Here is a 24,471-nt window from a genome sequence, read left to right on the forward strand (position 1 = left end):
CATTGTGCATATGGGCCGTCCTGTTATTAAAGCTGTGAGTGTTTTCACTTTCCCCACATTATCCAAAGCTCGTTTCTGAATGCTCAGTTCACCGTGACGTTCAGTGGTTGTTACAGTTAATTCATTCCGCTGTAGGGGTGACTGTCAGTAATATTCTCCTTGCCGACGCCTGCTTTCACTGGCACCCTCTACTTTAAAGGAAAAAAATAGCGCACTATATGCCGGAAAATACGGTAACAAACCCATTATCAGTCTTTTTCTCACCGCTTTGAGTGTGAGGTCACACTGGAGGATCATCTCTCTGAGCTGAGTGAGGATGGTACTCTTAGCGTTGGCCATGTCCATCTTTCTGACGCCTGCATCAGCCATACAGCTCTGATACTGCTCATAGGCCTCCTCCGCCTACAACAGAGCAGACAGAATCAGTGCCAGGAGGAATAAATGCCACACACTGAATATGTAGACTAAGCTAATCTAACACAGATCCATTAATGGGGTTTAGCCTACCCTCTGCAGAGCTTCTTCCTCTATCTTCCTCTTTTTCTCCAGCTGTTTGTTCCCGGGGTTAGACTGCTCCTCCTGGGAGCGGTTTGTAGAAGACTGAGCTTTCTGGTACTCTTCCTTCCTCTGGGCCGTCAGGGCTAGCGCTTTACGTAAGGTTGCATCTGCCTCTTGCTGCCATTTTGAATGGAATACAGAAAGTTAATAACAGTAAGTGTATGCATTCAGCTTTCAAGATGATTAAGATAATAAAGCTTGTCATGAAGCGACCCTAATCTCAGTAAGAGGTGAGGGTGATGTAAATAAATACATTTAAGCGTTATAACACTGTGATCATTTAAAACATGTGTCAAACTCAAGGCCCCGGGGCCGAATCTGGCCCTTTAAAACATCCAAATTGGCCTGAAGGGGAAAGTAAAAATGGCTGAGGAAACGGTGTAAATGACCAAATAATTTAGTTGTGGATATCTCAGTAGGGTTGCAAAGGGACGTAAAATATCTGGCAAATTTCCACGGAAATTTAAGCTCAAGAATTTAGGCAATATTAAAAAAAAAAAAAAATAGAAATTTTACATGGGAATTATTTATTGAAATGAAGCAGAAATTGGCAGTAAATTTAAATCACTATCATATCCAAACATAAATATCGGCATCTATGCAAAAATACACATTTCACCACTTTTATTTGGAGGTAGAACTTTACAATTATTCAAGTGGAGTTTCATAAAATTTGTCACAAACTCAATGAAACTCTAAAATATTTGCAGGGGTTTGCAGAACACAATGGAAGTATTTTTTACTCTCAAATTGATGAAAGCAACGACATTTTTCCAAAATCCTGTACAATCCCTAAGTCATTATTATTATTTAGTCACTACTTGTCATCTATTGCTTGGATGTTGTCGGTGCCTTATATACTACATACTTTTATATCATTTCAACACGGAAATGTAAAGTAGCACAAATGTTAAAATAGTTCCTATTCTGCAGTGGTGTGTATTTTCTAATAGCTATCCAAGGAAGAGAGATTAAGCAATGGACCTGCAGCACAGTCATGTGCAGCCAGTGATGCACGAGCGTGGCAAAGTGGGGCCCAGAGGCAGGCGAGTTACAGGGGCTCAGATTTCCAAACAGGCTCATTCTGGTTCTAAAAATGTATAATTTCACACTGGGCAGGGCACGTGGTTAAAGCAGTTACACCTACTGCAAAGATTGACCAAGAGGAAGTAAAAACCAAGCTCTATCAAATCCATGCAGCATGTTGTGTGCATTAGACATACAAAGCAGTACCGGAAAAAAGGCATTGACGTGTAAAAAGCAGTGAGTTGTTAGGCGCTTCCTTTCCTATTGCTCACTTCCTCCTTTTGGGTCTTTGGTTTTTATGTAATCGCGTTGCAAGCAAACTGCACCGAGGGTTCATTGCATAGACACACGACTGTGTTTTCAGATGGAGAACAGGTTTGCTTGTTTAAGTAGGTGTTAAAACTCACCTGAACACACACGCAAACTAAAAGCAGACTATCTTAGGACACAGAGAAGTGCTTATAGCTGCATATAGAGCAGTAGAAGCTCCATGTGTGTGTAATGGATTGTTGTACAACTGGAACAAAAAAAAGCTGTGCCTTTACTTTGCAACCGTCTCCCGCCTTGATGACGCATGACAGTGTGTGGAACACTGACTTGTCGGGATTGCGAGTTTGACGGCATCTAATTAAAATCCATACAGGGCCTCTCTATACATACCATTTTCTTTTGTTCTCTCTGCCACTGCTCTTTGATGTCTTTCCTCAGCTTATCCAGCTCATTCTTACGACCAAGCAGAGGCTAAAAAAAATTATCAAAAGTGTTACATAAAATAAAGGACATGAACAAACTAAACATGTCACACTTTGTTTCCTAATAACAATGACAAATTACTGGCTTGCAAGAAAGCTAAACAACTTAATTTGACTCCAAATCCCCATCAACAATATTAAGACCAAATAGAAATTGTTTGATTTAGACTGACTTTTCTAGGACAGTCCATTCTTAGGATGACTAAAGCTAAAGATTTGAAGTATTATTCCTCTTGATGCTTTTACCCAGTGGTTGCCAACAGTTTTCGGATGTTGGCTCTATTCTGATATCACTAATTTCAGGCAAGAATGACTTTTTGATCATGTTTGTTATACTGTGTTACAAATAAAGAGTAGCTAGGATTAATGCACAAAGTCCCAAGATGTGCCGCCTCAGATAATTTTACACTGTATTTTACCAGTACACAATACAGTTGTTTGAGATTCTGTGTAGGGTTTTAATTTGTAAAAGAACGATAATTAAAATCTAATTGTATCCAGAATTTTTCTCATCAATTACTAAACATTTCAGGCAACCCAAATTAAGTTCCACATGGTTTAACGACCCTGCTCTTACCTGTATGAATTTATTAGTTTGAAGTGCCACTGCAGTTTGAATGAGAAGTTGGTTGTATTCCATGTCGTTCTTGAAAGTGGAAATGTAGATATCACTGAAAGGCATGTAGTCCTAGGAAAGAAGATGGTAAGAGAAAAAGACTGGTATTAACATGTTAATTCCCACTTTTTTTTTTAATAATCCAAGACATCAATTAGCAGTGGCACAAAGTCTCACAGTAAAAGCTTTGAGTTACCTGTTGGCTTGCAAGATTCTTTGCCGACTCCGCCATTTTAGCATAGCTTTTGGCATATTCAATATCTAAAAAAAAAAAAGAAAAAAAGAACATGAAGGTTTTTAATGAGATGATTTAGAGAAAAAAAATACAAACAAATACATGCTTAAAGAAGAACATTTAGTGATCACAGAAAACTGAAAAAGAAATAGCTATATGACAAAGAATATCCACTCACCTACATGTTTAAGAGAATATCATGCATTTTCAACATATTTCCCCCTTGATGGTTAAATGTTTAGCAAGGGTTTTTGAAGAGATAAAGCGACGGATATGTCAAACATCGCACTAAACCTTACACTATGACATTGATCGTAAGTGTTGTGAAATATATAATTGTACAAATATGTATAATATTTCACTTAATTAAGCATTTTTGACATAATTTTAGGAACTTTATTTTCTTGAGCAACAACATACAATTGAGAAATTTGATGCAAAAATGAATTGAATATATCCTAAAACAAAATTTGTGAAACTCTGAAACAAATATAAAAATTTGAAGCCCACTAAAACATATTTTGCATTATATCCTAAAAGTACGTGCCATACAGTAATTTGGCATTCAATAACTCTGACTGTGGGTCAGAAAGTAACTGGATGGAATTGAGATGGGATCACATGTTCTCACCATAACTAGAATCAAAGGCTAAGCTGATGGTTTGATCTATACATATTTGCTTGCAGCTGTCAGTAATCCCAGTGTCTCACCTGTGAGCAGCCGTTTCTCCATCCAACCCAAAAGCTCCTTGATATACTTGGAGCAGGCCTTGGCATAGAGCAGGGCCGACTCCACGCCGCTGTCATGCTTCAGCAGGGTAAGGTCAACTTCTTCCTCCCGTGACATTGACACCTCTGTCCCTGAGGAGCGACCACAAATTCAGTCCCACCATCAAAACAGCTTTATTATGAGCTGAGGAAGGTCAGTTCTACTACCATCAGGATTTCTGTGAGGACTGTGACATTAACAACGTGGGAAAACATTTGAGTGCCAGACATTGTTTTTGTTTTGGTAACGCTAGCACTCCGAGTGACCGTGTGAATTCACCCGAGCTCTGTGCGTTTCTCATCCCAAAGGAAACCTCTCACCAACAGGCGAGGAATGTTAGATATGTGGATGAAGAGGGAAAATGATCAGCTTGCAGGAAAACAGCAGCAGAAATAACAGGGGTGGAAGCAGAGTTTTAAGGCGGTTCTACCTCAAGCATTCGAGAGTGCAAAACCTCACTCACTGAGCTCAAAAGTGACTATTCTACTGCTTTGTTACATTCCAGCTTCATTATTTCTATAGATACATTGATCACTCATATATAATTGGTGATTTTGGGTACAACACTTACCCCCATGATCACTCTTTGACATGTACCCATCTGGATCCACAGAGAGGTTGTCAAAAGACTGAAAAAAACATTTAGAACATTATAAAAGAAACAGCAAACATCCAATTAAAGAGAGACATCAGAAGCTTGTTGGGTTGGACTCACTAATTAGGAAGAAAAAGCAACACTGGGTTTTCTTTGAAATTAAAGTGTAATAAAACAGCAGCTTTAAATGTGTGCTTTTGACAACCCACAGTTTATAAAAAAAAAGTTTACAACATGTCTAACATGAGATTATTTGCCAAAAAAAGACGGGGAAAGAAAATCTCACCCTGCTTCTGGTCTGGGATATCCCCAACCCTGAGCCGCTTTCCACATCTCCCATAAGGAAGTCAGAAACTCTGTAATGGAACCATGTACAAATGTGATTATAATGTTACATTTCACAAAAAGTCTGTTAACTTTGAAAAAGTGAATAAAAACTTAACTCACACATTGCCAAACGTGAACGCCAAATTGTCAATAGATGTGAATATCTCGCTAAATAAATGTTTTTTGTTGTCTGGGTTCACTTCCTTGAAGTTAATCCCTGCAAACAGTAACAACATTTACACCGTTAGTATTTGCACTAATATCCAAAGGGAAAGAAAAGCATCAACAAATCAAATGCCAAAACTATTGTATTTCAAGGGTGATCACGTCCGATCATTAAGAGCTCTATACCGCATATCTTATATCGCAAACTTTCTCCCCTTTCTCTTTTTTCTGAATCCAAGTACCCCCTTTGTCCGACATCATACATACATATAACATTTTGCTCAGAATACTATGAAAAAACAACTATATAGCAAAGTGTGATAACACACATTTTAAAGAATTTAATTTTGTAAATAAGTGGAATGAAACATGATCTAGTGCCTCCTGAATAGATTTATTTCTATAGTTTTTATAACATCTGGTTATCTACAGCCTGATGTGGGAACAAGACTGACCCTTGTATTTTCAGTTCATGTTCTTTTTATTTTTTTTTTCAGTTCATGTTCCAATCAAGGTCATTGTCATCATCATTATGATTAGAATGTTTAGCTAAAAATAAATATTGTAAAAATTAAAACCCCATATTTGTAATACTTTCATTTGCTATTTTTTTTCCTTTCTTCTTTTCTTTTTTCTTGCGTGTTGCAACCATTTCTTATTTTTTTTACTCTCATTCTCAAATAGCCCCTGTAGTCCCATTGCGTACCCCCATTTGAGAAACACCATCTTAGATCACGTGTCAAAGGCCCAGGGCCCAAATCCGGCCCTTTAGAACATCCAATTGGCCCGCAGGAGAAAGTAAAAATGACGGAGAAAACATTAATCATTGTGTAAATTTCCAGTCCCTCCAAATACAGAAATTCAATAAAACTCTACAATATTCGCAGGGCTCACAGTTTTCCCATGCTTATCACATGATGGCAGTTTTTTATCTCTCAATTTTTTCAAAATCCCCAAGTAAAAAAAAACATTTACAGTGGAGATCTTACATGGAGTGATATCTGTCACCTTTTGCTTGGATATTGTCTGTGCCTTACATACTTATATAATTTATACTTGGAAGTGGAATCAAGGACATTGAAGTTGAAATTACTCGTTTTCCAAAAGTCTGTGGCCTACTTGAAATCAAACCAGTCCGTATTTGGTAGTTTGACACCCCTGTCTTAGATGATACTCTGATCCACCACAAATGATTGTAAAGCTCATTGTCAGGCTTTTTGTGAGATAGGCGCTTTCCAGGACTAGCTCCGAGCCCTCTGGATCTAATCCAACATAATTAGAGTGAATAAATGTCTACAAGCTTCCTTACAAGTACTATGATTACGCTTTGAGGCATTTTTCTCAGTGATGACAATCCTCACAAATTTTACTTTGTTTTGTTGTTTGAAACTTATCTGACGCACGATTCTGAGAAGTTATTCAATGTTGACATATCTACATTAAGTGCAGAGATTTCACAATGAGAAAACAGTTTGCTGAAATCAAACCCACGAAACAAAAAAGGGAGTCTGTGAAAGTCAACATGAGGAGTACTTCCTGTCTGCTTCGCTACAAGAAACACTCGCACGGCTTGACTTCTGTGACATGCAGCTCTGCTGATAAGCGTGACAAGGCTTACCTTTTTTCCCCTCCGCAACTGCACTGTGTTGTCTTGCAACAAACACCAGAAAATCTCTGCGATGAGATTAACGCAATGCTAGTTCTTGCGCTTCCTTGCGCTTGTGTTTCCATTCTCTCTTCTTCAAAGTTAAAGTAAGGTCCGTTTTGATGTTGGATGAATAATCGTAAAATTCCCAGAAATTGAAAAAACAAAAAGGCGGAAAGGTCATGACATGCTCGGTTGGGCAGGGAGCCCCATGTTCCAAGGAGACTTTTGAGAACAGCAAAAAAGAGAGGAGGTATGGTGTGCGCCTCCCTGCCGTGCACCCCACTGGCCCTGAAAGCTCGCCTACAACTCTGTGCTGACTTCTTCCTCAGGACATCCTGTGGGTCTCACAACAATGATTCCAGAGCATTGCCGCCCTTGTCACGACTAAAGTATGGAAACTGCATCATTCAAGTGCACTGCACATTGTATTCTCATGACTGAGCCATGACGGGAAAAATTGTCCTGCAAAAATTGGTTTCTACATGTGCATCGTTTAGCATTTACATAACTTCCAACAATTCCTAAAAAGTTTTAAAATGAAGAAAAGTACTAGTGCTTTTTGGATAATGGCATACATTTCTGTTCTTATTCACAATGGTCACTGATTGGTTTAATTCATTACTAGGATATGAACATAATGATTACAATAGGATAAAAACAAAGCCAATGACCATCGACAATTAAAAACAACTCAACCATCCTAAAAAAAAAAAAAAAAAAAAAAAAAGTATAAAGTTCAAAAACAAAAACGACAAATCAGTTAAATAGAGCATACAAATCACAAGAAATGTGTTTCAAGTACACATTTCAGTGGAAACAAAGTCATTAATCTCAGTTGTTGTCATCCGTTCACTAAAAAAGGCTCATGGACGGTTTCTCCAAAAGATAAGAGAAACTAGACCCACACATAAGCAACTGTACTGCCTGGTTTCATTACACATTTTGTTTTGGCGGTTAGTTTTCCTAATGGCTTGAGCAAACTTGGCAGTGTCTCGACTGAATAACAACAACCTTTGTTTGCAGAAGAAGGAAAAAAAAAATGCTTTAAAGGTAAGTCAGGCGTTTAAACTGGTTACACAGTTATGTGTTTGGATACAGAAGCAGGTGGAGTTGTTCTGTGACTTCTGGCTAAGCTCCAAACCCCCAGGTGTTGAGACCCTGCTTCAAAGAGGCCCAGGGCGGCAGACGACGACACGCTGAAGACAGCGAGTCGCACAAGGCCTGTTATCATCGTCCAAACCTTTGACTCTTCATCTCTGAAGCCTGAATCATTCCTCTTTCACTTCCCCCTTTTCATCTCTCATCTGGCTTGCTGTCTGTGTCAGTATTGTGTTACTCACTGGTCATCAAAGACAATCCATCAAAGGAGGAAGTGAGAAGTTGTTAAGCACCCCCTTGTGGACATCCAATCAACACTGATGATTAATCATGTCTCACTAAAAAGAAATCGAGGCTTCTCTTAATCGAGAAATGATTCTCACCACATGGTATTCATGGGACGCACAAAGTTGGCATGGACATTATGATGGAAATAAAAACAGAAATATTAAGTTTATACAGGACTACAAAACACTCAGGAAATAATGCCAAATGGTGTAGAAAATACATTTGAATAGATTTAAAATAATTTTTAGATAGAAGTCGTGCCCATACAGTTGCAACAAGTCGCACCACATGATATCTTGACACTTTGAATGTTCAAAAAGAAGATTAATAATCTGTAATTTCCTCCACCAAGGAAGATGTTTTGCTAGCGTTTATTTATTTATTTGCTTGTGAACAGTCTAACTCAAAAAATAAATGAATGGATTTTAATTACATTTTCAGGAAGTATCCAAAATGGGATAAAGAACAAGTAATTATAGCAGATTTTGGGGATGATCCTGATCAGTATCTCGAATCTGGATCAATTTTAAAAGTAAGTAAGTAATTTAAATCTGTCATCATTGGCGACATTTAAAAAATGCATATCTCAGTTCGTATGATCGATGTTAACAAAATTAGACTCAGACATGTAGGATTGTGATCGGATCTGGATTACAGGTTTCATCATCATTTAAACATTTAAAAATTGGGGGCTTGCTTATACATCTCGAGCAACTGTATCTTCACATTTAGGTGAAAATCCGACATGGCGGAGGCTTGCACTATCTTAGTGTATACTAAGATACAGTACTACATATATTAACTCATTTTATGCATTTAAACCTTTTTTTTAACTGAAAGAAATGCAGTTGAACAGAAGATTTAGGCGTCACATGTTTGACCCATATATAAGCCACCTGTTAAATAATACAATGAAATATTGGATATGTTCATACTGGAGAAAATGGATGATAAAACTTCATAATTCATAAATAATAATAATAATAATAATAATAATAATAATAATAATAATAGAAACAAAGAATAGAATCCTAGTTCTAAAATCTTACATTATGTCCTGACACCAATTTGAAATACTTAATGAGCAAATTTTAAACATGTAAAAGTTCTTACAAATCCACTACAGGGTCTTTAAGAATATATGCATGCACAAAGGAATGTTTGCTGTACAACTTTGCAGGAAAAACACAAATTGTTATTTAAATAACAGAACAACTGCTTTGGGCAATGGCGTCACTATTTCTAACTGACTAAAAGACATTCTCTGTCCTGTTGGAGTGCAACCTTAACAATGTCAATAGTTGTTTTAGCTAATCTGCATACCTTTTTGTTTCCTATTTGCATTCTAAACATTGTCAAAGCACCTCTGAGCAGTGTGCACGTTCCACGCATGTAAGGAGTAGGTCACGGCTCAGACGTGAGCTGTCAGACAAGCAGACATTTCACAACATAAGCCGAAAAGAGAAAAACGGATTAGCACGAATGATGCCTAGACTGCACAGGAGCCTGTACAGCTCTGAGTGAAAATTATATTTCTATCATATGTTGCTATTTCTAGCTGATAAACTCATGAGCTACTTGTTTGAGTTTTTAGTGAAAATGATAGGAAGCAGGTCTGTTTTTCCTCACACCGGGCCCCTTTGACTGTCAACTTTAAGTCGATGCAGATCATAAATCCACATCACAGTCATGTAAACTGCTGTCTAAAATCTGTTTCAAACAAATATATGAGCATCATCTGACCAGTGTGTGTGTTGTGTGCATCCGTGTATACTGGTGTTTCCTTACTGACCTTTGACCTTAGCAATGACCGTGCCAGCTGCTCCTAGGATGTCTACAGAGTTGAGGGTCTGATGTTTGCCAATGACGGCCTTGAGGACACGCAGTAACTCTGCCAAACGCTCCTGTATCGTCTCCTGAAGACCTTCCAGACTCTCTTGGGGGGAAAAACAGAGCAGATACAACAATTTTAGCTTGGTAAAATAATCAAACCATTAAGATCTTGACAAGGTAAGAAAAGGTTAATCATACCCTAAATTCTCTACCTATGCATATTGCTATCACACATCTGTTAGTCATAGCCACCACCATCCATTCCAGGTATAACATGAGTCACAGCTTAGCTGCTGTCAAATAAATTCCTGGCATTCCTTTTGTCATTGCGACACACGGCACTGGGCACTTTACAAATTAAATGCTGCATATTGTGTTAGGACACAGAGACAGAAGCACTTTTTGGTGAAAGACCAAAGCGTTGTAACCTGTTTTCTGCTCCATTTACGTGGCTGTAGAGTAGACACCATGTAAAGTCACTGTCTCAGTCACTGTTTTAGCATTCCACACTGATGCGACAGTGATCATGAAATCAGTACATGTTGATGGTGCTTTTCTTTTAAGAATGTACATCAGGGAGTCATAAAAAGGGGCTAAAACTAAGTTACCAACCAATTTGATCAGCGTCTTTTACAGCACTAGTTTCACAAACACTTATTATTTTCCTTTAGACACGCACAGACACATATTAAAGCTGATATCCAGAGTTTCTGAGAAATCTATGTTAATGTATGAAAAATTACCTAACTAGTCTTTTACTATGGTCTACTGCCGGTAGTCATTCATGTACATTAATGTATATAAGTTCTTCCTTCATCCTATAGACCCCTATACAAATGGTAACGATCGCCAACTGCGCCCAGCCAATAGGCTTCAACTTCCTGGAGCGAGGACTGTCAATCAAAATGAATGTGCGTGCTGCGAAAACTGTGCATAGAAACGAGGCTGCGTGTCTCAACCAGGGAAACACCAAAATTACCCATTCCACGATTGCCAACGTATAAAGCTTCTACTAATAAAGAAAAGTCTGGGTACAAAGCTTGTGGATAAACGTGTTCGTGACCGCAGCAGGATTTATCTCGGAGCTGTTTTTCAAAGGTGGAGGGACTTGCTGCTTTTAAAAGGATTCCGAACTATCCAGGATTTGGCGACATTTCTCATGGACAGGCATAAACATGTTTTAATCAAAAGTTATAGCACTCTTACAATAAATGTGTAGATTTTGTAGCTATGCAACTTTGTAATGTTTTGCAATGCACATAGAGGTATAGCTTCTGGTAGATTGGCAGAGGCAGGGGAGGAAGTAGAGCTGTTGAGGGCGGGACATCGAGACGTTCTCTCAGAAACTCCGGATAGCAGCTTTAAGTAATACTGTCTCCAGCTATGGGTTAAATAGCACCAATGCTTTGTGGTAGACTTGCGAAAGACAAAGGCCCAGGGAGTAAACCCCAACAGAAAGTTCTTAAGGTGGTTGGATGAGTACTGTGACACCTTCCGGCAACCCCAATAACTACATTGGCTCATCTTTTCTGTTAAACTCTGTCCGTGACACCGAGAGAGGAATTCTGGATCTCCAAACCCTCATCCAGGCCTGTAGCTTTGAGAGGTCACATTGGTGTTGCTGTCGCAGAGCCAGAAACAACCAAGTGGACAGCAACTAGGGGTTTTAAACAAAGAGCAGATTGGCCTAAGGTTGGGTTTTATGGGTTGTTTGACCAAGACTGGGAGGGACCATTGCCTTCCACTAGTCAAGATATACTTAACACATACTAAATCACTCCAGAGCTTACAAGGGTCTCACAAGGGGTGGTGAAACAGTCATGTAAATTAATCTTTTATTTTTTTGCGGGTGCCAACATGATTTCCTCTATTTTTTATGCAAACCCCATCCGTACGCAGTGATATGAGTGTCATCCTGAAAAAAAAAATATTTGAATATCATTGTGAGTACCATTAAATGACTTAATTATAAGCGGCACAAACAAAACGAAGAAATCGTATTGACACGCACAAAAGAATAAATTAATTAACTTAACAGTTTCATGATCCCCTGTAAGATTGTGTTGGACAGACAAACCTACGGACAGTCAGAGCTGACAGGAGGCAGGAGCAGCACCAACCAGAGGCACCCACATGGAACTAACAACCCCTTCCATAGGTCTACTGAAAACGTACCCGTTGTGAACAGTCCAAGGTTAAGGACAACTGAAATTATGGGGCCCGTAAAAATGTGATTCATCCCACAATTTAGAGCACCTTTCTAACATTTACGAGACTGATTCGAGACTATTTCATGAAGGTGGTGAAGTCAATGGTAACCAAATGCATTACAGGGAACATTCTGTTGAATTTCTGGATTTATCAAGAAGCTTCAATCAACCTGCAAAACCCCCCAGTAAAATCAATTGACTCCAATGGTACATTCCTTGTGAAGAATGTTGAAAAAATTCAGTGTAAGGGCGAATGAAGTAAAACACATGGTAGCAGTTACACAATCCGATGCTATCAATGGCAAACGTTTGAGTGGAGGAGCACAAAAAATCTACACAAGTGAGGTTACAGACGATGACAGGGAGGAGAAGAATGTACAAAATGCATTGAGATTACTCTCTTTATTTCTCACCCATATCACATTCTATCAATCACTCTGTAATGAAAGGCATCTCTTAGAAGAGCACCATGTTTTTTAAATGCATCAATGCATTGTGACTTAAAGTCAAATGCTTTTAAAAAATAAGTTTCCTCAGCCTTTGAACTGAGCAACTAAAAGTGAACAGTAAGAGTGGAAAAGCTACTCAGCATGAAAAGATAAGAGTGTGACAAAAACATAACCCTACCCCAAGAACAAAGCAACAATCTGAAAGGAAAAGTATGTAGTGTACCCCGCTTGGATTCTGAATAATCAGCAAAAGCTTCAAAAGTTGGCATCAAACATAAGGTGAGTTCACATCCTACTCTGTGTTTTGGCAGAAACCGTCTCGGGGGACTGGTTGGAAACAGAGCAGTCATCTGTTTCTCATCAAAGCTGCCCTACCAAGCAGTGGGGCACGATGAGAGAGGCTGAATTTATAGGAACATTACAAGACATTAAAGAGGGAGTGAAAATGAAAGCCTGCATGTGTGGGTGGGGGTGCACACCCCTTTAACTCCTCTTTAATTCATCCCCGCATTCACTATCTTTAACTGGATGGTGTAAACCCTTTCAACTGGCTGCAATAAAACATCTTAAAAGAGGCCCAATCAGAAAAAGAGATGTAGACCAAGCAAAGTGTTATCAAAGCTCACTCAGGGAATGAGAAAACAAAGAGCAAAAAAGGGCAGAAAAGGCAAAATTCCATATGCTGTGTGTGACTCCTTTTATGGCAGGTTTTTGGTTTGCAGTATAAGTCCCAATACCTCAAGAAAGACACAGGACATGTCTTGTATGTTTCACCTGGTAAAAGAACAAAATCCCAACTCCTTATTAAAATTGACAAAATCTCAGTCTAATTTATACATTTGAAACAATGACCCATATTTTATGATGAACTTTTTTAATGGCAATTAGGGTTACAGTAAGGTTTAGAATTATTTTTTATGGGATATGGCAGAGATAGACAACTTTTATCACAGAGAGGGCTGATCTGAGGTTCGCATTAGCAAAATACATGTCAGCATTTACAATAATGACCCATTTGAACAATAACACAGGGAAGAACAAAGGGTTTTGTATCTTTTTGAGACATTTTGTGTCATTTTTTTGTTCTTTCGTGTGTCTTTGTTGTCATTTTAAAAGAGGACTGACAGTTTTTCCATCTTGTTCAAAGAGACTTTTTCAAAACATTGTTTTGGCGTGTACATGTACCGGTAAGTGTAATGTATAACGTTTCCTTCAACTGGACCTTCTACTAAAACTTAAGATTTAGTACTTGAACCTTACACAATATCAGTTTTAAATATGAGTTCACTAAAACGAAGAAGCTCTTGTCATGTATCCACATAAAAATACACTAATGCAGTAACACTGCATGTCACAAGGACATAAAGACCATCGTTGGCCGGTGTTTTCAGGAGGTTCTGGTAACATTCCTTCTTCTGTATGGTCATCTTCCCTCCGTGTCACCTTTGGGCTTCGTTTTTGAAGAGAATCCTTTAATGCACGATTGGTCCACCATCTAGGGTCGTCAATGTTGTCACAAGGACATAAAGACCATCGTTGGCCGGTGTTTTCAGGAGGTTCTGGTAACATTCCTTCTTCTGTATGGTCATCTTCCCTCCGTGTCACCTTTGGGCTTCGTTTTTGAAGAGAATCCTTTAATGCACGATTGGTCCACCATCTAGGGTCGTCAATATTAATAATATACACACTGTTGTTCTCAGCCATTGAGGAACAGCAGCCAGCATAGTCAAAAACAATCACAGTAACTTACTTCCTACGTACAGCTCATGCTAATCACAAATGACCCCGTGACCACCTGATTTCACCAGCCCCAGACCCTAATGTCAAAAGGGTCTATTAGATCCAGGGCTGCATGTGGCCCCCGGACTGTCAGTTGACTATTACTGGTCTATGTTATAAATGTCAAATTGGATTTCGTCAACTGGGATTTGTTTCACTGTCATCTGAGTGACTTTTGCAATTTAGGATCTGAGCTAACTAGGAAACAGTTTGAATATAGCAATAAAGGATGTAAATAACTACAACTGCAGCCTGAAACATATCCATCAACCTTGAAAGTATTTGAACATCTCAATGTTTTATGGAGATGAACAATATGAACACTTTATAATTTAGATAGATTGTGCCTTTTTTTTTTACATCAGCTAAGCTTAAGGTTTATGAAGCATTCACAAACATCTCGTCAATGACAACAGGCTATTTGGTAGAACAATCACTGCTAATCTTGATTATGTGGGTCACTTGGAGCCTATATGTCAGCAGGCTTGAGGCATGTGATATGATACAATCAAAGGCACAGACATTAAAGTTAGAATCCAATGAAGCTAACACACATATGTTTGGTTCAGGTAGCAAATAACTACCGTATGTTTTAATTATGACTTTTGAAGAACAAGCAAACAATGCCCTGGTAGGTAATGTGGCAACAGCTTTGTTTAGATGTTAAGTGGTTTCCTGCCTTCATTTTAAAACATAGCTGTCTTTTATAGCAAGGGGTAGGGATGAGGGGGTTTCTCCTGTTCACTTGCCTTAGGGTAGGGGTTTTTTTTTTTAACCCTGCAACGTACTCTTTGAAGTCCCAGGCCATACTAATGCGGATAATGGATCTTCATGAAGTCGTCTTCCTGTCCTTTTAAGACACCTTCAGACCGGAGGTCATTTGGATGTTAGTTGTTTACCATATAAGAGCCTGGAAAATGAGATGCACTACTGGTGATTTACACTTCGACGGGGAATTAGGTCTGAATGTGCTATTGGGCGATCCATACGGCACTGCAAGTCAATCATTAGTCATCCACTTCCTTGAATAAGAAGAGTTTACTTAGTCTAATCCACTCAAAGGAAAGACTGAAGGGCAAACATTGTGGGCGTAGAACACTAAGAGTGAAGTAGTCACAAAAAAGATGATTGTCAATATTACTGTCAGCTTGAAAACTAGTTGCAAAAAGTTTCATCAGAATGAAACCAACAAACAAGTTAATTAATAAGCAATATTTATTAAGACAAGAAAATGTAAATTATTGTCACAAAAAGGATCAGTCACTAATAATTCTATTAAAGTTGTTCTTGTGTGTGTCTAATATGCACAATTAGGCTACTTGGATGACTTTTGATTTTTCAACCCTACATTTTTACCATAAAAAAAAATTAAACAAAAGGAGATTATTTAGGAATCAAAAATAAGAATATGATCATCAAAACATCATCTAATGTTGTGCGACAGCTCACACTGGTCACACCCATTGTATTTCTTTTAATTACGTAAGGCTATATTTGCTCACTGCACCGTGAGACAGCGGAGAGAAAGCTGGTACGAAATCAGGGGTGAGTGGTTTTGTCACAACAATGGCATCAAAAAGTGCAGGAGAAATTTGCAGGCGATTGCGGGGAGGGGAGAGCTGTTCCATTGTTTTGGTAGAGATAGCAGAGCTGAGGGAAAACGTGGTGCCATATTATTTATGGTAAGACCCCCCGTCACTTCCAAACCGCTGGGTCTTTCTTTACAGTGGTGGAGTGAGCTGGAGCCACAGCCACGCTTCACGCTTGGTTTGTTTCTTTTACTTCTTTTCTTGCATGATTAATTATATTTACTGTGTACAAAAACTGTACAACTAAAATACAAATAATTCTACGTTATTACATCATAGCAGTAAATGCATCAACACTAATCATAATCGGCTTGACAAGCTTACTTGTAGCAATACTCAAAGTTACAAGCTGAAAACATGGCTTTAAAAGAATTGTAGAAAAGCGATTTATTGATTTTGTCTACATTTAGCAAAGCTTTTACACAGGATATTTGTGAGGTTTTGTGAGGATTAACAGACAAGTACAGTAGTTACTGATTTGTGACAATGTTATAAAATAGATGTGTTCAAACAACAGCACTAAAAACAAAAAAAGGAACTGCAAATAAAATTTCTAGAGGGTAAGTGTTTTTAATATTCTGGCCACGGTTACTTGATGTTTTTAAATTTGGAATTAATTATTCCTAATTCAAGTATTCGGAATTTAAGTGTTCTGCTTTGTGTTTACATGGAAATAGTAATTCTGAATTGAGGTTTAGAAAACAGGTTTATTCGGCTTTATTCAATCCCACTTTAGGTCTGGGGTTTGGGAAGGGTTCTGATTGGACAGGGGGCGAACGTAACGCATCAAGTATAACTTTTGGACGACGCGCGCATCATTGGTGACGCTCTGTGGTCTGGTGCAAGGCTTCATGTCCCCGGTGAAGCCTGTTTCATTTACAGATGTGTGTAATAAGTCCGTGTGTCGTGAATGTCACCATGTTTATGCTTACATCCATCCACTCTTTTAATTATATCCATGTTTTCAAAGGCTCTTATTAAAAAAATTGTCTTGGCTTGAGTCCGGGCCGCCATCCTAGATTATGTAGTCACCAGCGCGTCATTGCGTCAGGAGGAGCATGTGCAGAATGAACAGAATTAATTTAAAGCCGAATTTAACATTTACAAGATCGAGGAATTATTCCATTAGAAATTAAAATGAGAATAAAACAGTCACTTATTTCAGATTTAAGTTTAATTCAGAATAGCCATTTTCATTTGGAGTTAGGTGTTTACAAGGTCAGTTTAAGAGGATTTAACTTTTATTCTGAGTCAAGGGGGAATTAAAGCTCCCATTGAAAAGTGGCCATTCATCAAATAAAGAGCAGTTAAAGAGTAGATGGTGGATTCTGATGGAGTACAAAGCCATAGTTTGGGTTGCCTTGACTAATTTTGTATGGAAATCAGGAATTTGTGTTATCAATTGGGAGGAATGCAAAAAGGTGATTTTGTTGTATTTGGCACTATATAAATCAAGTACATTTAATTGAATATGCACACTGGGGAATCAAACCAAGGAATTTCTTGCTGTTAGGCTTCAATACTAGAGATTGGCAGAACTGCTTCATAAATCCATGAAAAAATGCCAACAACAAAGTCCAAACTCCATCTAAGAAAAGTTGACAAAATTCCAGTTGTCATTTTTTCTCTATTAATCAAAGGCCTAATAATAACCCTAACAAACATGATCATAAAATGGTTGTTAAAGAATATGTATTTTTATATAAGATCTGGAATTTGCAGGGATTTTTAACACTGATTTGGTCTTGCCACCCTGCTTTAGAACTCTGTACAATCATTATCCTGCAACCTGAGGTGTTGTCACAACACTTTTCAAATGCTAAAAACACACATTATCGTGTTGAGTTAGATGTTAAAGCAAATGTTCGATTGCTTTGATGCAGCGCAGCAGCTCCAGCGCTTGCCTTTTAAATCAATGCTGCCCTTAAAATTGTAATGTGGGGGGTCCCATTGTGTATGACAAAGCTCATTGTGAGTGTGGTGAGGAGAAAGACCAATCTAATCCCAATCTTCAGGTGGCATGACAGAGGTTACAGCCCCCGCTGCCCCCACTGATAACAACAAGTAATCAACTGGCCCGTCTGGACACGCGATGCGTTTGACATGAAACAAGCCTCGGCAGCTCTGGTGACACAGCGCTTGGGAAACAGCCGCAAGGGTTTCAATTAAATACCAAAGAGGCCCGGTTCCTACTTAAGCATCCTTCCTCCCCGAGGGGGGCAGGGTGACACATCACACTCATAACAACAGAGGATTTCCTTATTTTCTGTTTCAGATGCGTGTCTGTCTTCTACATTCCAGGTTAGTGATGCACTCACGTCTATGGGCATTCAGCCATCACACAAACTCATTCGCCATCAAATGGTAGCTTAAAAAAGTCAACTGAACTCATTAAAACTTAAGCAAAGAGGTGATAAAAATTATTACCTATGTGAGCAACACACTCTGTTGACACACTTGAGCTGTGGGCAACTTGATCTGCAACAGGTGGAATTGTTTGTTCAGGATTTCATCTCCAAACACTAATTTCCCCCTCTGTCCAAACAACCCTATCCTAACCTGGTGCCCTCTCTGTCCCCGTTATCCCTTGTTTGGAGGCAGAGTGAGCCCTGCTAATCACAGCAGTAAACAGCAGGCACTCCATAAAACACTACCTGCTTTTGGACAACATTCTGTGAGGTCTGGTGGTGACGTGTGTGGCATAATACCCCAAAATCTAAGCTCTTCATTTGAGGTCTTTATTACAAACTTTACAATTACACATCAACCTAAGTGGCTAATTGAATTCAGCTAGGTTTTTGAATAAATCTGTTTTACTTCATCGAGTTTGAATCAGTCCTCATTTTCACAGCAAAATTACATTTAGTTTTAGTCATAGTCTTTTGACTAAAATGTAACTTAGATTTAATGAAAATGTAATTATCAGGACAGGGGTGGACTGGGGCAAAAAAAAAATCAGCCCTGGGGTCTCATTTATAAATGCTGTGTAATACAAAAGAAAGCGTACGCCACTGATAAGGAACGTTTGATACTTATAAAAGACAAACTTGGCGAGATAATGTACGTACCTCCACAGCAGCTCTGACCTTGCTGTATGTACAAAATCATGAGAAACGGGAAACTCAGAAATTGTTAAAGTTTTGTTTTGAAAATTGTTTGGGGTTTTTCAAGCTCAATAGGGTTAATTCCAAATCAATATGATCTGGTTGTATTTTGAAAAAAATTTTTGCCTATAAATATAATAAACATGGTGTTGATAAATTATTGAAAGAACAACGACTGACTGGAGAAGATGAAAATTATTTTCTTGCCACTATATCTCACCATCCTGAGCCTGACAACCTCGGCGGGTAGAAGTGAACTTTTTCACTTCTGATACGATACTGATATTGGTGCATTGAGTATTGACCAATACCAACATCAATCAGATACAATATTAGTATGAATTTTACATACTTTAATTACTTATTTTGTAGTGTGGAATGTTTGATCAAGTGATAATACTCAAACAACGAACAACCCATTTATTATGAACCACTGGGTTACGTAAAAGTTAACCTTAAACATAAGGATACTGTACAATTGATTAAAATAAATAAATACATTAAAAAAAAAAACAATTATATGAAAAATAAACTCAATAAATCTAATGAATGGACTGCTTGTATAGGAGTGCTTGTATTTCCGATATATTCCGACACTTGTTTTTTGCTGATATCGGACTAGTAACATTTTTTCTGATTCTTCTACTATGTTATAAACTTTCGTCATGCCAATCTAACCAGTTCTGGTAACACTACCCACTTTTGCAGACAGTTCAGTGGCCAATCCCCCAGACAAACATCCAAAACACATAACCATAAATCCCACCCCAGGAAGCATGCCCGTTCCACAAGCTTAGACAAAAACATCCTTTAACGTTATAGGAAAAAGCTCCTGCTCAACAAATCTCTCTATTCTTCCTCCAAAGAGCTACAGGCCATTAAAGCACGAGGTGGTAAATTTAAGCTTCTCACTCAATTGGAGACATGGTTTGGAAGTGGTGCTTCAGTCCAAACAGGGTCAGCCAAAGTGATACTTAGAATTGTCTAACAGAGGCATCCTCATGTTTAACTTCATACAATCAAATTTACAATCTCAAGCCTACAAAAGACATAAATTCTCCTTAACTTTTCCACAACAACTCTCTGGTGTTATAAAACTAAAACTACAGTTTGAACATAGTTTAATGAGCTTCAGAATATCACAACAATGCAGTTAGACTGGAAAACCCTAACTTATCAGTGTCATGATGACACCTTCATGAGAAAAAAGCGAAACCTTTAAGCGTGATTCAGCTAGAAGTAAACTTACTACCTAAAGGGCATCAAAAGCCCAACAGCCATAAATTGGTATGTGCACAAAAATGTACATTGAACACAATATATTGAGAAAATAAGCTCTCTACCTCTCATTCTGCAACTCTGAGATGGGTTATCTACCCGGCAGATAGTTGTGCATGTGCTAGTTTCCCACCTGAGGCTAGAATATGTAAAAGACCTGCTCATATACAGAAGAGGGAATTGAATTTCACCTGTTATTGGAAGAACATCAACTAAAAACGTACCTAGTCTCGAGCTTTGGGTACATGCAATATCTGCAACTTTCAACACTTATTTTTAAAAACATTCCTTACATTTTTGGTGTTTAATGAAGGGCAAACTACTGTGTGAGTTCTGTCAGTTTGTTTCCTTGTGCCAAAAAAACTTGGCATCATTTATTAATCGTCCAGTGTAGTCTAGTAGTTCAATGAATGAGAAATTGTGTCACTTTGTGGAATAGTTATTGATTTGTATATCCTAATACATTTTTTACTCATTCAAAAGTCCCAGCGTGAATGTTTTTTTTGGGATTTTTTTGTAATGTAGCGATCACCAACGCTTCTTTTGAATTGTCGATTTGACAACCAACAAGTTTATTTTTTGAAATGTAATGTCAAATGTGCCTCACACCTACTTTTAGTCTACTGAAGCCAGTATAGCCACAAGTGAACATTTGTTCTAAAGGAATGCAGGGTATGCAGGAGAGTTGGGGGATGGGAGGGGGACCGCAGCTCAGCTCTGTGTCAAGGACTCCTTTTTTAAAGGCCGACTAAGAGCATTTACTAAAAAGTCATCTCACACGATACAACAAAAAAATGATGAAAATAAAGAGAATGCCTTCATGTAGTTGTCTTTTGTTCCTGACCCCAAAGTGCAGATCACTTGCAACACATTTTCTATTCTATTCAAAGGCTTGCATAGAATACGAGATTTGAATTTTTCTGGGTGTGCCAGTTCATCTTTTGTTTTTGCAAAAACAGAAATGATTAAATCTAAAAAAAAAAAAAAAAGATAACACACGGAGAGATGCATTGACGCTTGGCATGTGCAAAATACTTACATTATGTGACAGCCTCTAACCCAAAGGGTGTCAAACATGCAGTTCACGTATCAGAACTGGCCCTCAAGAGGGCCCAATCTGGCCCATCAGGGGAATTTGCCAGATATGAGAAAGTAACAAAATAACTGAAATGACTTAATATGACCCAAAAGGAACGCACTGTAATAGTAGTTGGAACAACATGTTTTTATACAACACATTAGTTTCATATTCAAGAGTAAGGGTGCAACACAATGGGTTTGTTAAGTACAAATCTGGTCTGTCAGTTGTAATATCCATGTGTCAACAAACTAGGACATTTTATTGATGAAATTGCAGTTATTTTATAAAACTTTAAGCTGTTTTCATAATATGTAATGTATCCAAAAAGAATAGTTCAATAAATATCAACATCTTAATAATGTATCAATACTTCTTTGTACTAAAACCAAAACATACATCTACAATTGTGTTTATTTATAGATGTATACAGGTCCATCCCACTTAGGATCAAATTGCACTGATTGTGGCCCCTGAGGTCAAAAGAGTTTGACACCTCTGCCCCAACCGATAATAGACTTAAAAAGTATGTACATATGGTCTCTGATTAACAGTGATTACTAAAAATGGACGCAAATCCTGGAATGAACTTCCTGAAACAGAATTAAATATGATAGAGATACCCTCAACTACATATTTTGGGAGAATATCTCCCATTTTCACCATATTTACCCCCTTAGATGGGTGGTTATATAGCATAAACTCTGCGATACAAAACCAGTCCATCTTGGCACGATTTGAGTGCACTTTTTCAACATATGAAGCCTTTGAAAAATTTAATTATTTACAAGATTGAAATTGATTCATCTCTATTAAGCATTTCATGCATTATTTGGAACATTTTGTATGTCAGTAATTACATAAAATAAGAGAAAGCTAATAAAACAGAAATAATACAGAAATGGGTATACCCTTAAAGAGAATTTGGTCAAACAGGTCCTACATGTACATTGTTTAGGAATCCTGCTTCTCTGTTTGATGCAGTTTTCCAATGTTTAAAAGTAGTAGATGAGGAATATGAGCTTAATCAAGCATGAGCAAGACACAACACCTTAAAATGGAAAGAACCCAACTCAGCAATAAATGTAATTTAAGGGACGCTTTCAACTCGGCCAAGCTGCTACAGCTTTTATTGCCATGGATCTAAGGTCTTTGTTTTTACTATGTGTTGTAACAGTGGTCTGGAGTAAAGCTAAAAACTCTTGAGACTTGTGATTTACAAGGAAGTAATGGTAACAGCCTGTGAACTTAGGATTGAATGCATGTGGTGAAGGCAAATGAAATTTCAATGCAATGCTTAATGTTATTGTTAGCCCTTCCCAATTAAAATAAAATGATGATTGACAGGAGTGATGATGAACATTATTTCCGTGTGCAATTAGGCAGTGTATTGGACACTGGTTTGAATTAGCCTTTGAAAAACAGTTTAAGGCAAGAAGGTTTTGAGGAGCATTTGTTCATTGACGAATGTCCTAAAATTAAGGGTGAAATTATTGTAATCATATTAAAATGCTGACTAGTGATTCCTACCTCTAAATAACACTAGATTTTTGGATATTTTACCAAAATGTATTCGGTACAGCTTTAAATCGGCTGCAACCACATCATTTAGAGGTGGGTTAGACAATAAATAAAGATTTTAAATGAATAGGATGACTAGATGAGGACAGAAAATGTAACGCTACACCCCTGTACGACTTTGAGAAATCAACAGGAGCAAAGCTGTGGGTGTCAATGTGGAGGGTCGAGTAAACTCAAGCTCACTGTCAACACTGGACCTTCCCAGTAAGTTTCTGCCAACCAAACGTGCTGTGTGTATGCATTCCCACTGCAAAAAAAAAAAAACCCTAGTGGGAGCTCTGGGAAAAAAAATAAGCATCTTCCAAGCTAAACTGGCCTTAAAGTTTGCTCTGTTTGAGGAGCCGTGTGAGGCACAATGACTCCAATCCTGGCGCTGTGCTCTGCAGTGAGAAGCTTGTGAGGTCTCCACGGGGTGCATGCCTTTCAGCAATAAAAACATTACATTGGTTTCACACAGCGCTCCGGTGACGGACCTTTCCAAATACGCCAAGAATAATAGAGAAGCTGACATCTGCCTTGCTAACCTTTTTCCCACCTCCCTGTTCCTGAAACCTTTTGAACCATTGCACATCTGCTGCTCTGAGGCTGTTTGTCTTTTTGAAAGGATACATGTAGTGAATTTTAATCTCTCTTTAAGCTCTATCAAAATATCATATATAATACAAGAAGGTTAGATGGGTTATTTTCTTTAAAAGTGATTTTAGAGCAGCCAGAAGCAATAAAACATGGCGGCCACTTTAATGCTCACTTTAGACGCCCGTAGTGATGTTGAGCTGTTGCAATTAGTGCCGTCGGTTGCTTCACAACGGGTACTTCTCTAGTTAATTTCACTGCAATGCCCTCCTCGCCCCCCAGTAAGTCAAATCTCTCCTCTAATGACCCGTGTCACGCAGTGCGATCTCTATCGCATCTTTGCTATAAACAGTGCAGCTGACTGCCGGCTATGGCTGCTCCAGAAAAAGCTCACAATAACAGCTTGAGCCACAGCGGAGGTAGCTCCAACACACATCCCTGTGTTGTTCGTAGTTATAGATACAATTATATCAATGAACATTTGGAGTAAAGCACTACAAAAACCTAAATAAAAAGAAAAATCAGATAAATCAGGTTCGACCTAATGTAAACACTGCATAGGAATCAACCATTTGACGTGGATTGCATTTTAAGGTATAATGCCTTTTTTATAATTGATGTGCACATATTTTATTTATTGGTAATACATTAAAACCATTTTATGTTATATAAATTTCTACATTTTAAGGCACTGGACACATACTGCTAATCATTGAGCAAAATCTAAATTTTTATATGCTTCAGATGATTTACAAAATGGGATGGATACAATGAAATCCAAAAAGTTTTGCACATAACCCCACGCAGGCGTGTGCTTGTAGGTGCTTCTGCCGTGACGTGTCACCAAGTAAAATGACCACCAGTTCAGCTAATACACCATCAGCTAAACATGTCTTTGCTCCAGTGCCTTTTCAGATTTT

The 24,471-nt window shown here is 38.2% G+C and overlaps 1 protein-coding gene across 2 annotated transcripts in view; it reads right to left on the minus strand.

The window, feature by feature from the left end:
* The window catches only part of LOC114478757 (rho GTPase-activating protein 29-like), a 46,791-nt gene that overhangs the window by 13,319 nt on the left and 9,001 nt on the right, over nt 1-24,471 (minus strand). The window contains exons 3-12 of one of the 2 annotated variants that reach the window (XM_028472009.1): nt 9,870-10,013; nt 4,999-5,095; nt 4,838-4,907; nt 4,528-4,585; nt 3,899-4,048; nt 3,149-3,213; nt 2,914-3,024; nt 2,245-2,325; nt 508-675; nt 265-402 (exon numbers count right to left, since the gene is read on the minus strand). In XM_028472009.1, coding sequence (XP_028327810.1) covers nt 265-402; nt 508-675; nt 2,245-2,325; nt 2,914-3,024; nt 3,149-3,213; nt 3,899-4,048; nt 4,528-4,585; nt 4,838-4,907; nt 4,999-5,095; nt 9,870-10,013 — 1,082 coding nt within the window. Of the gene's footprint in view, nt 1-264; nt 403-507; nt 676-2,244; nt 2,326-2,913; nt 3,025-3,148; nt 3,214-3,898; nt 4,049-4,527; nt 4,586-4,837; nt 4,908-4,998; nt 5,096-6,661; nt 6,969-9,869; nt 10,014-24,471 lie in introns of those variants that run through there. The other variant, XM_028472010.1, reaches the window with a different exon arrangement.

This window comes from Gouania willdenowi, chromosome 17 (assembly GCF_900634775.1).
Source record: "Gouania willdenowi chromosome 17, fGouWil2.1, whole genome shotgun sequence".
NCBI classification, from domain to species: domain Eukaryota; kingdom Metazoa; phylum Chordata; class Actinopteri; order Blenniiformes; family Gobiesocidae; genus Gouania; species Gouania willdenowi.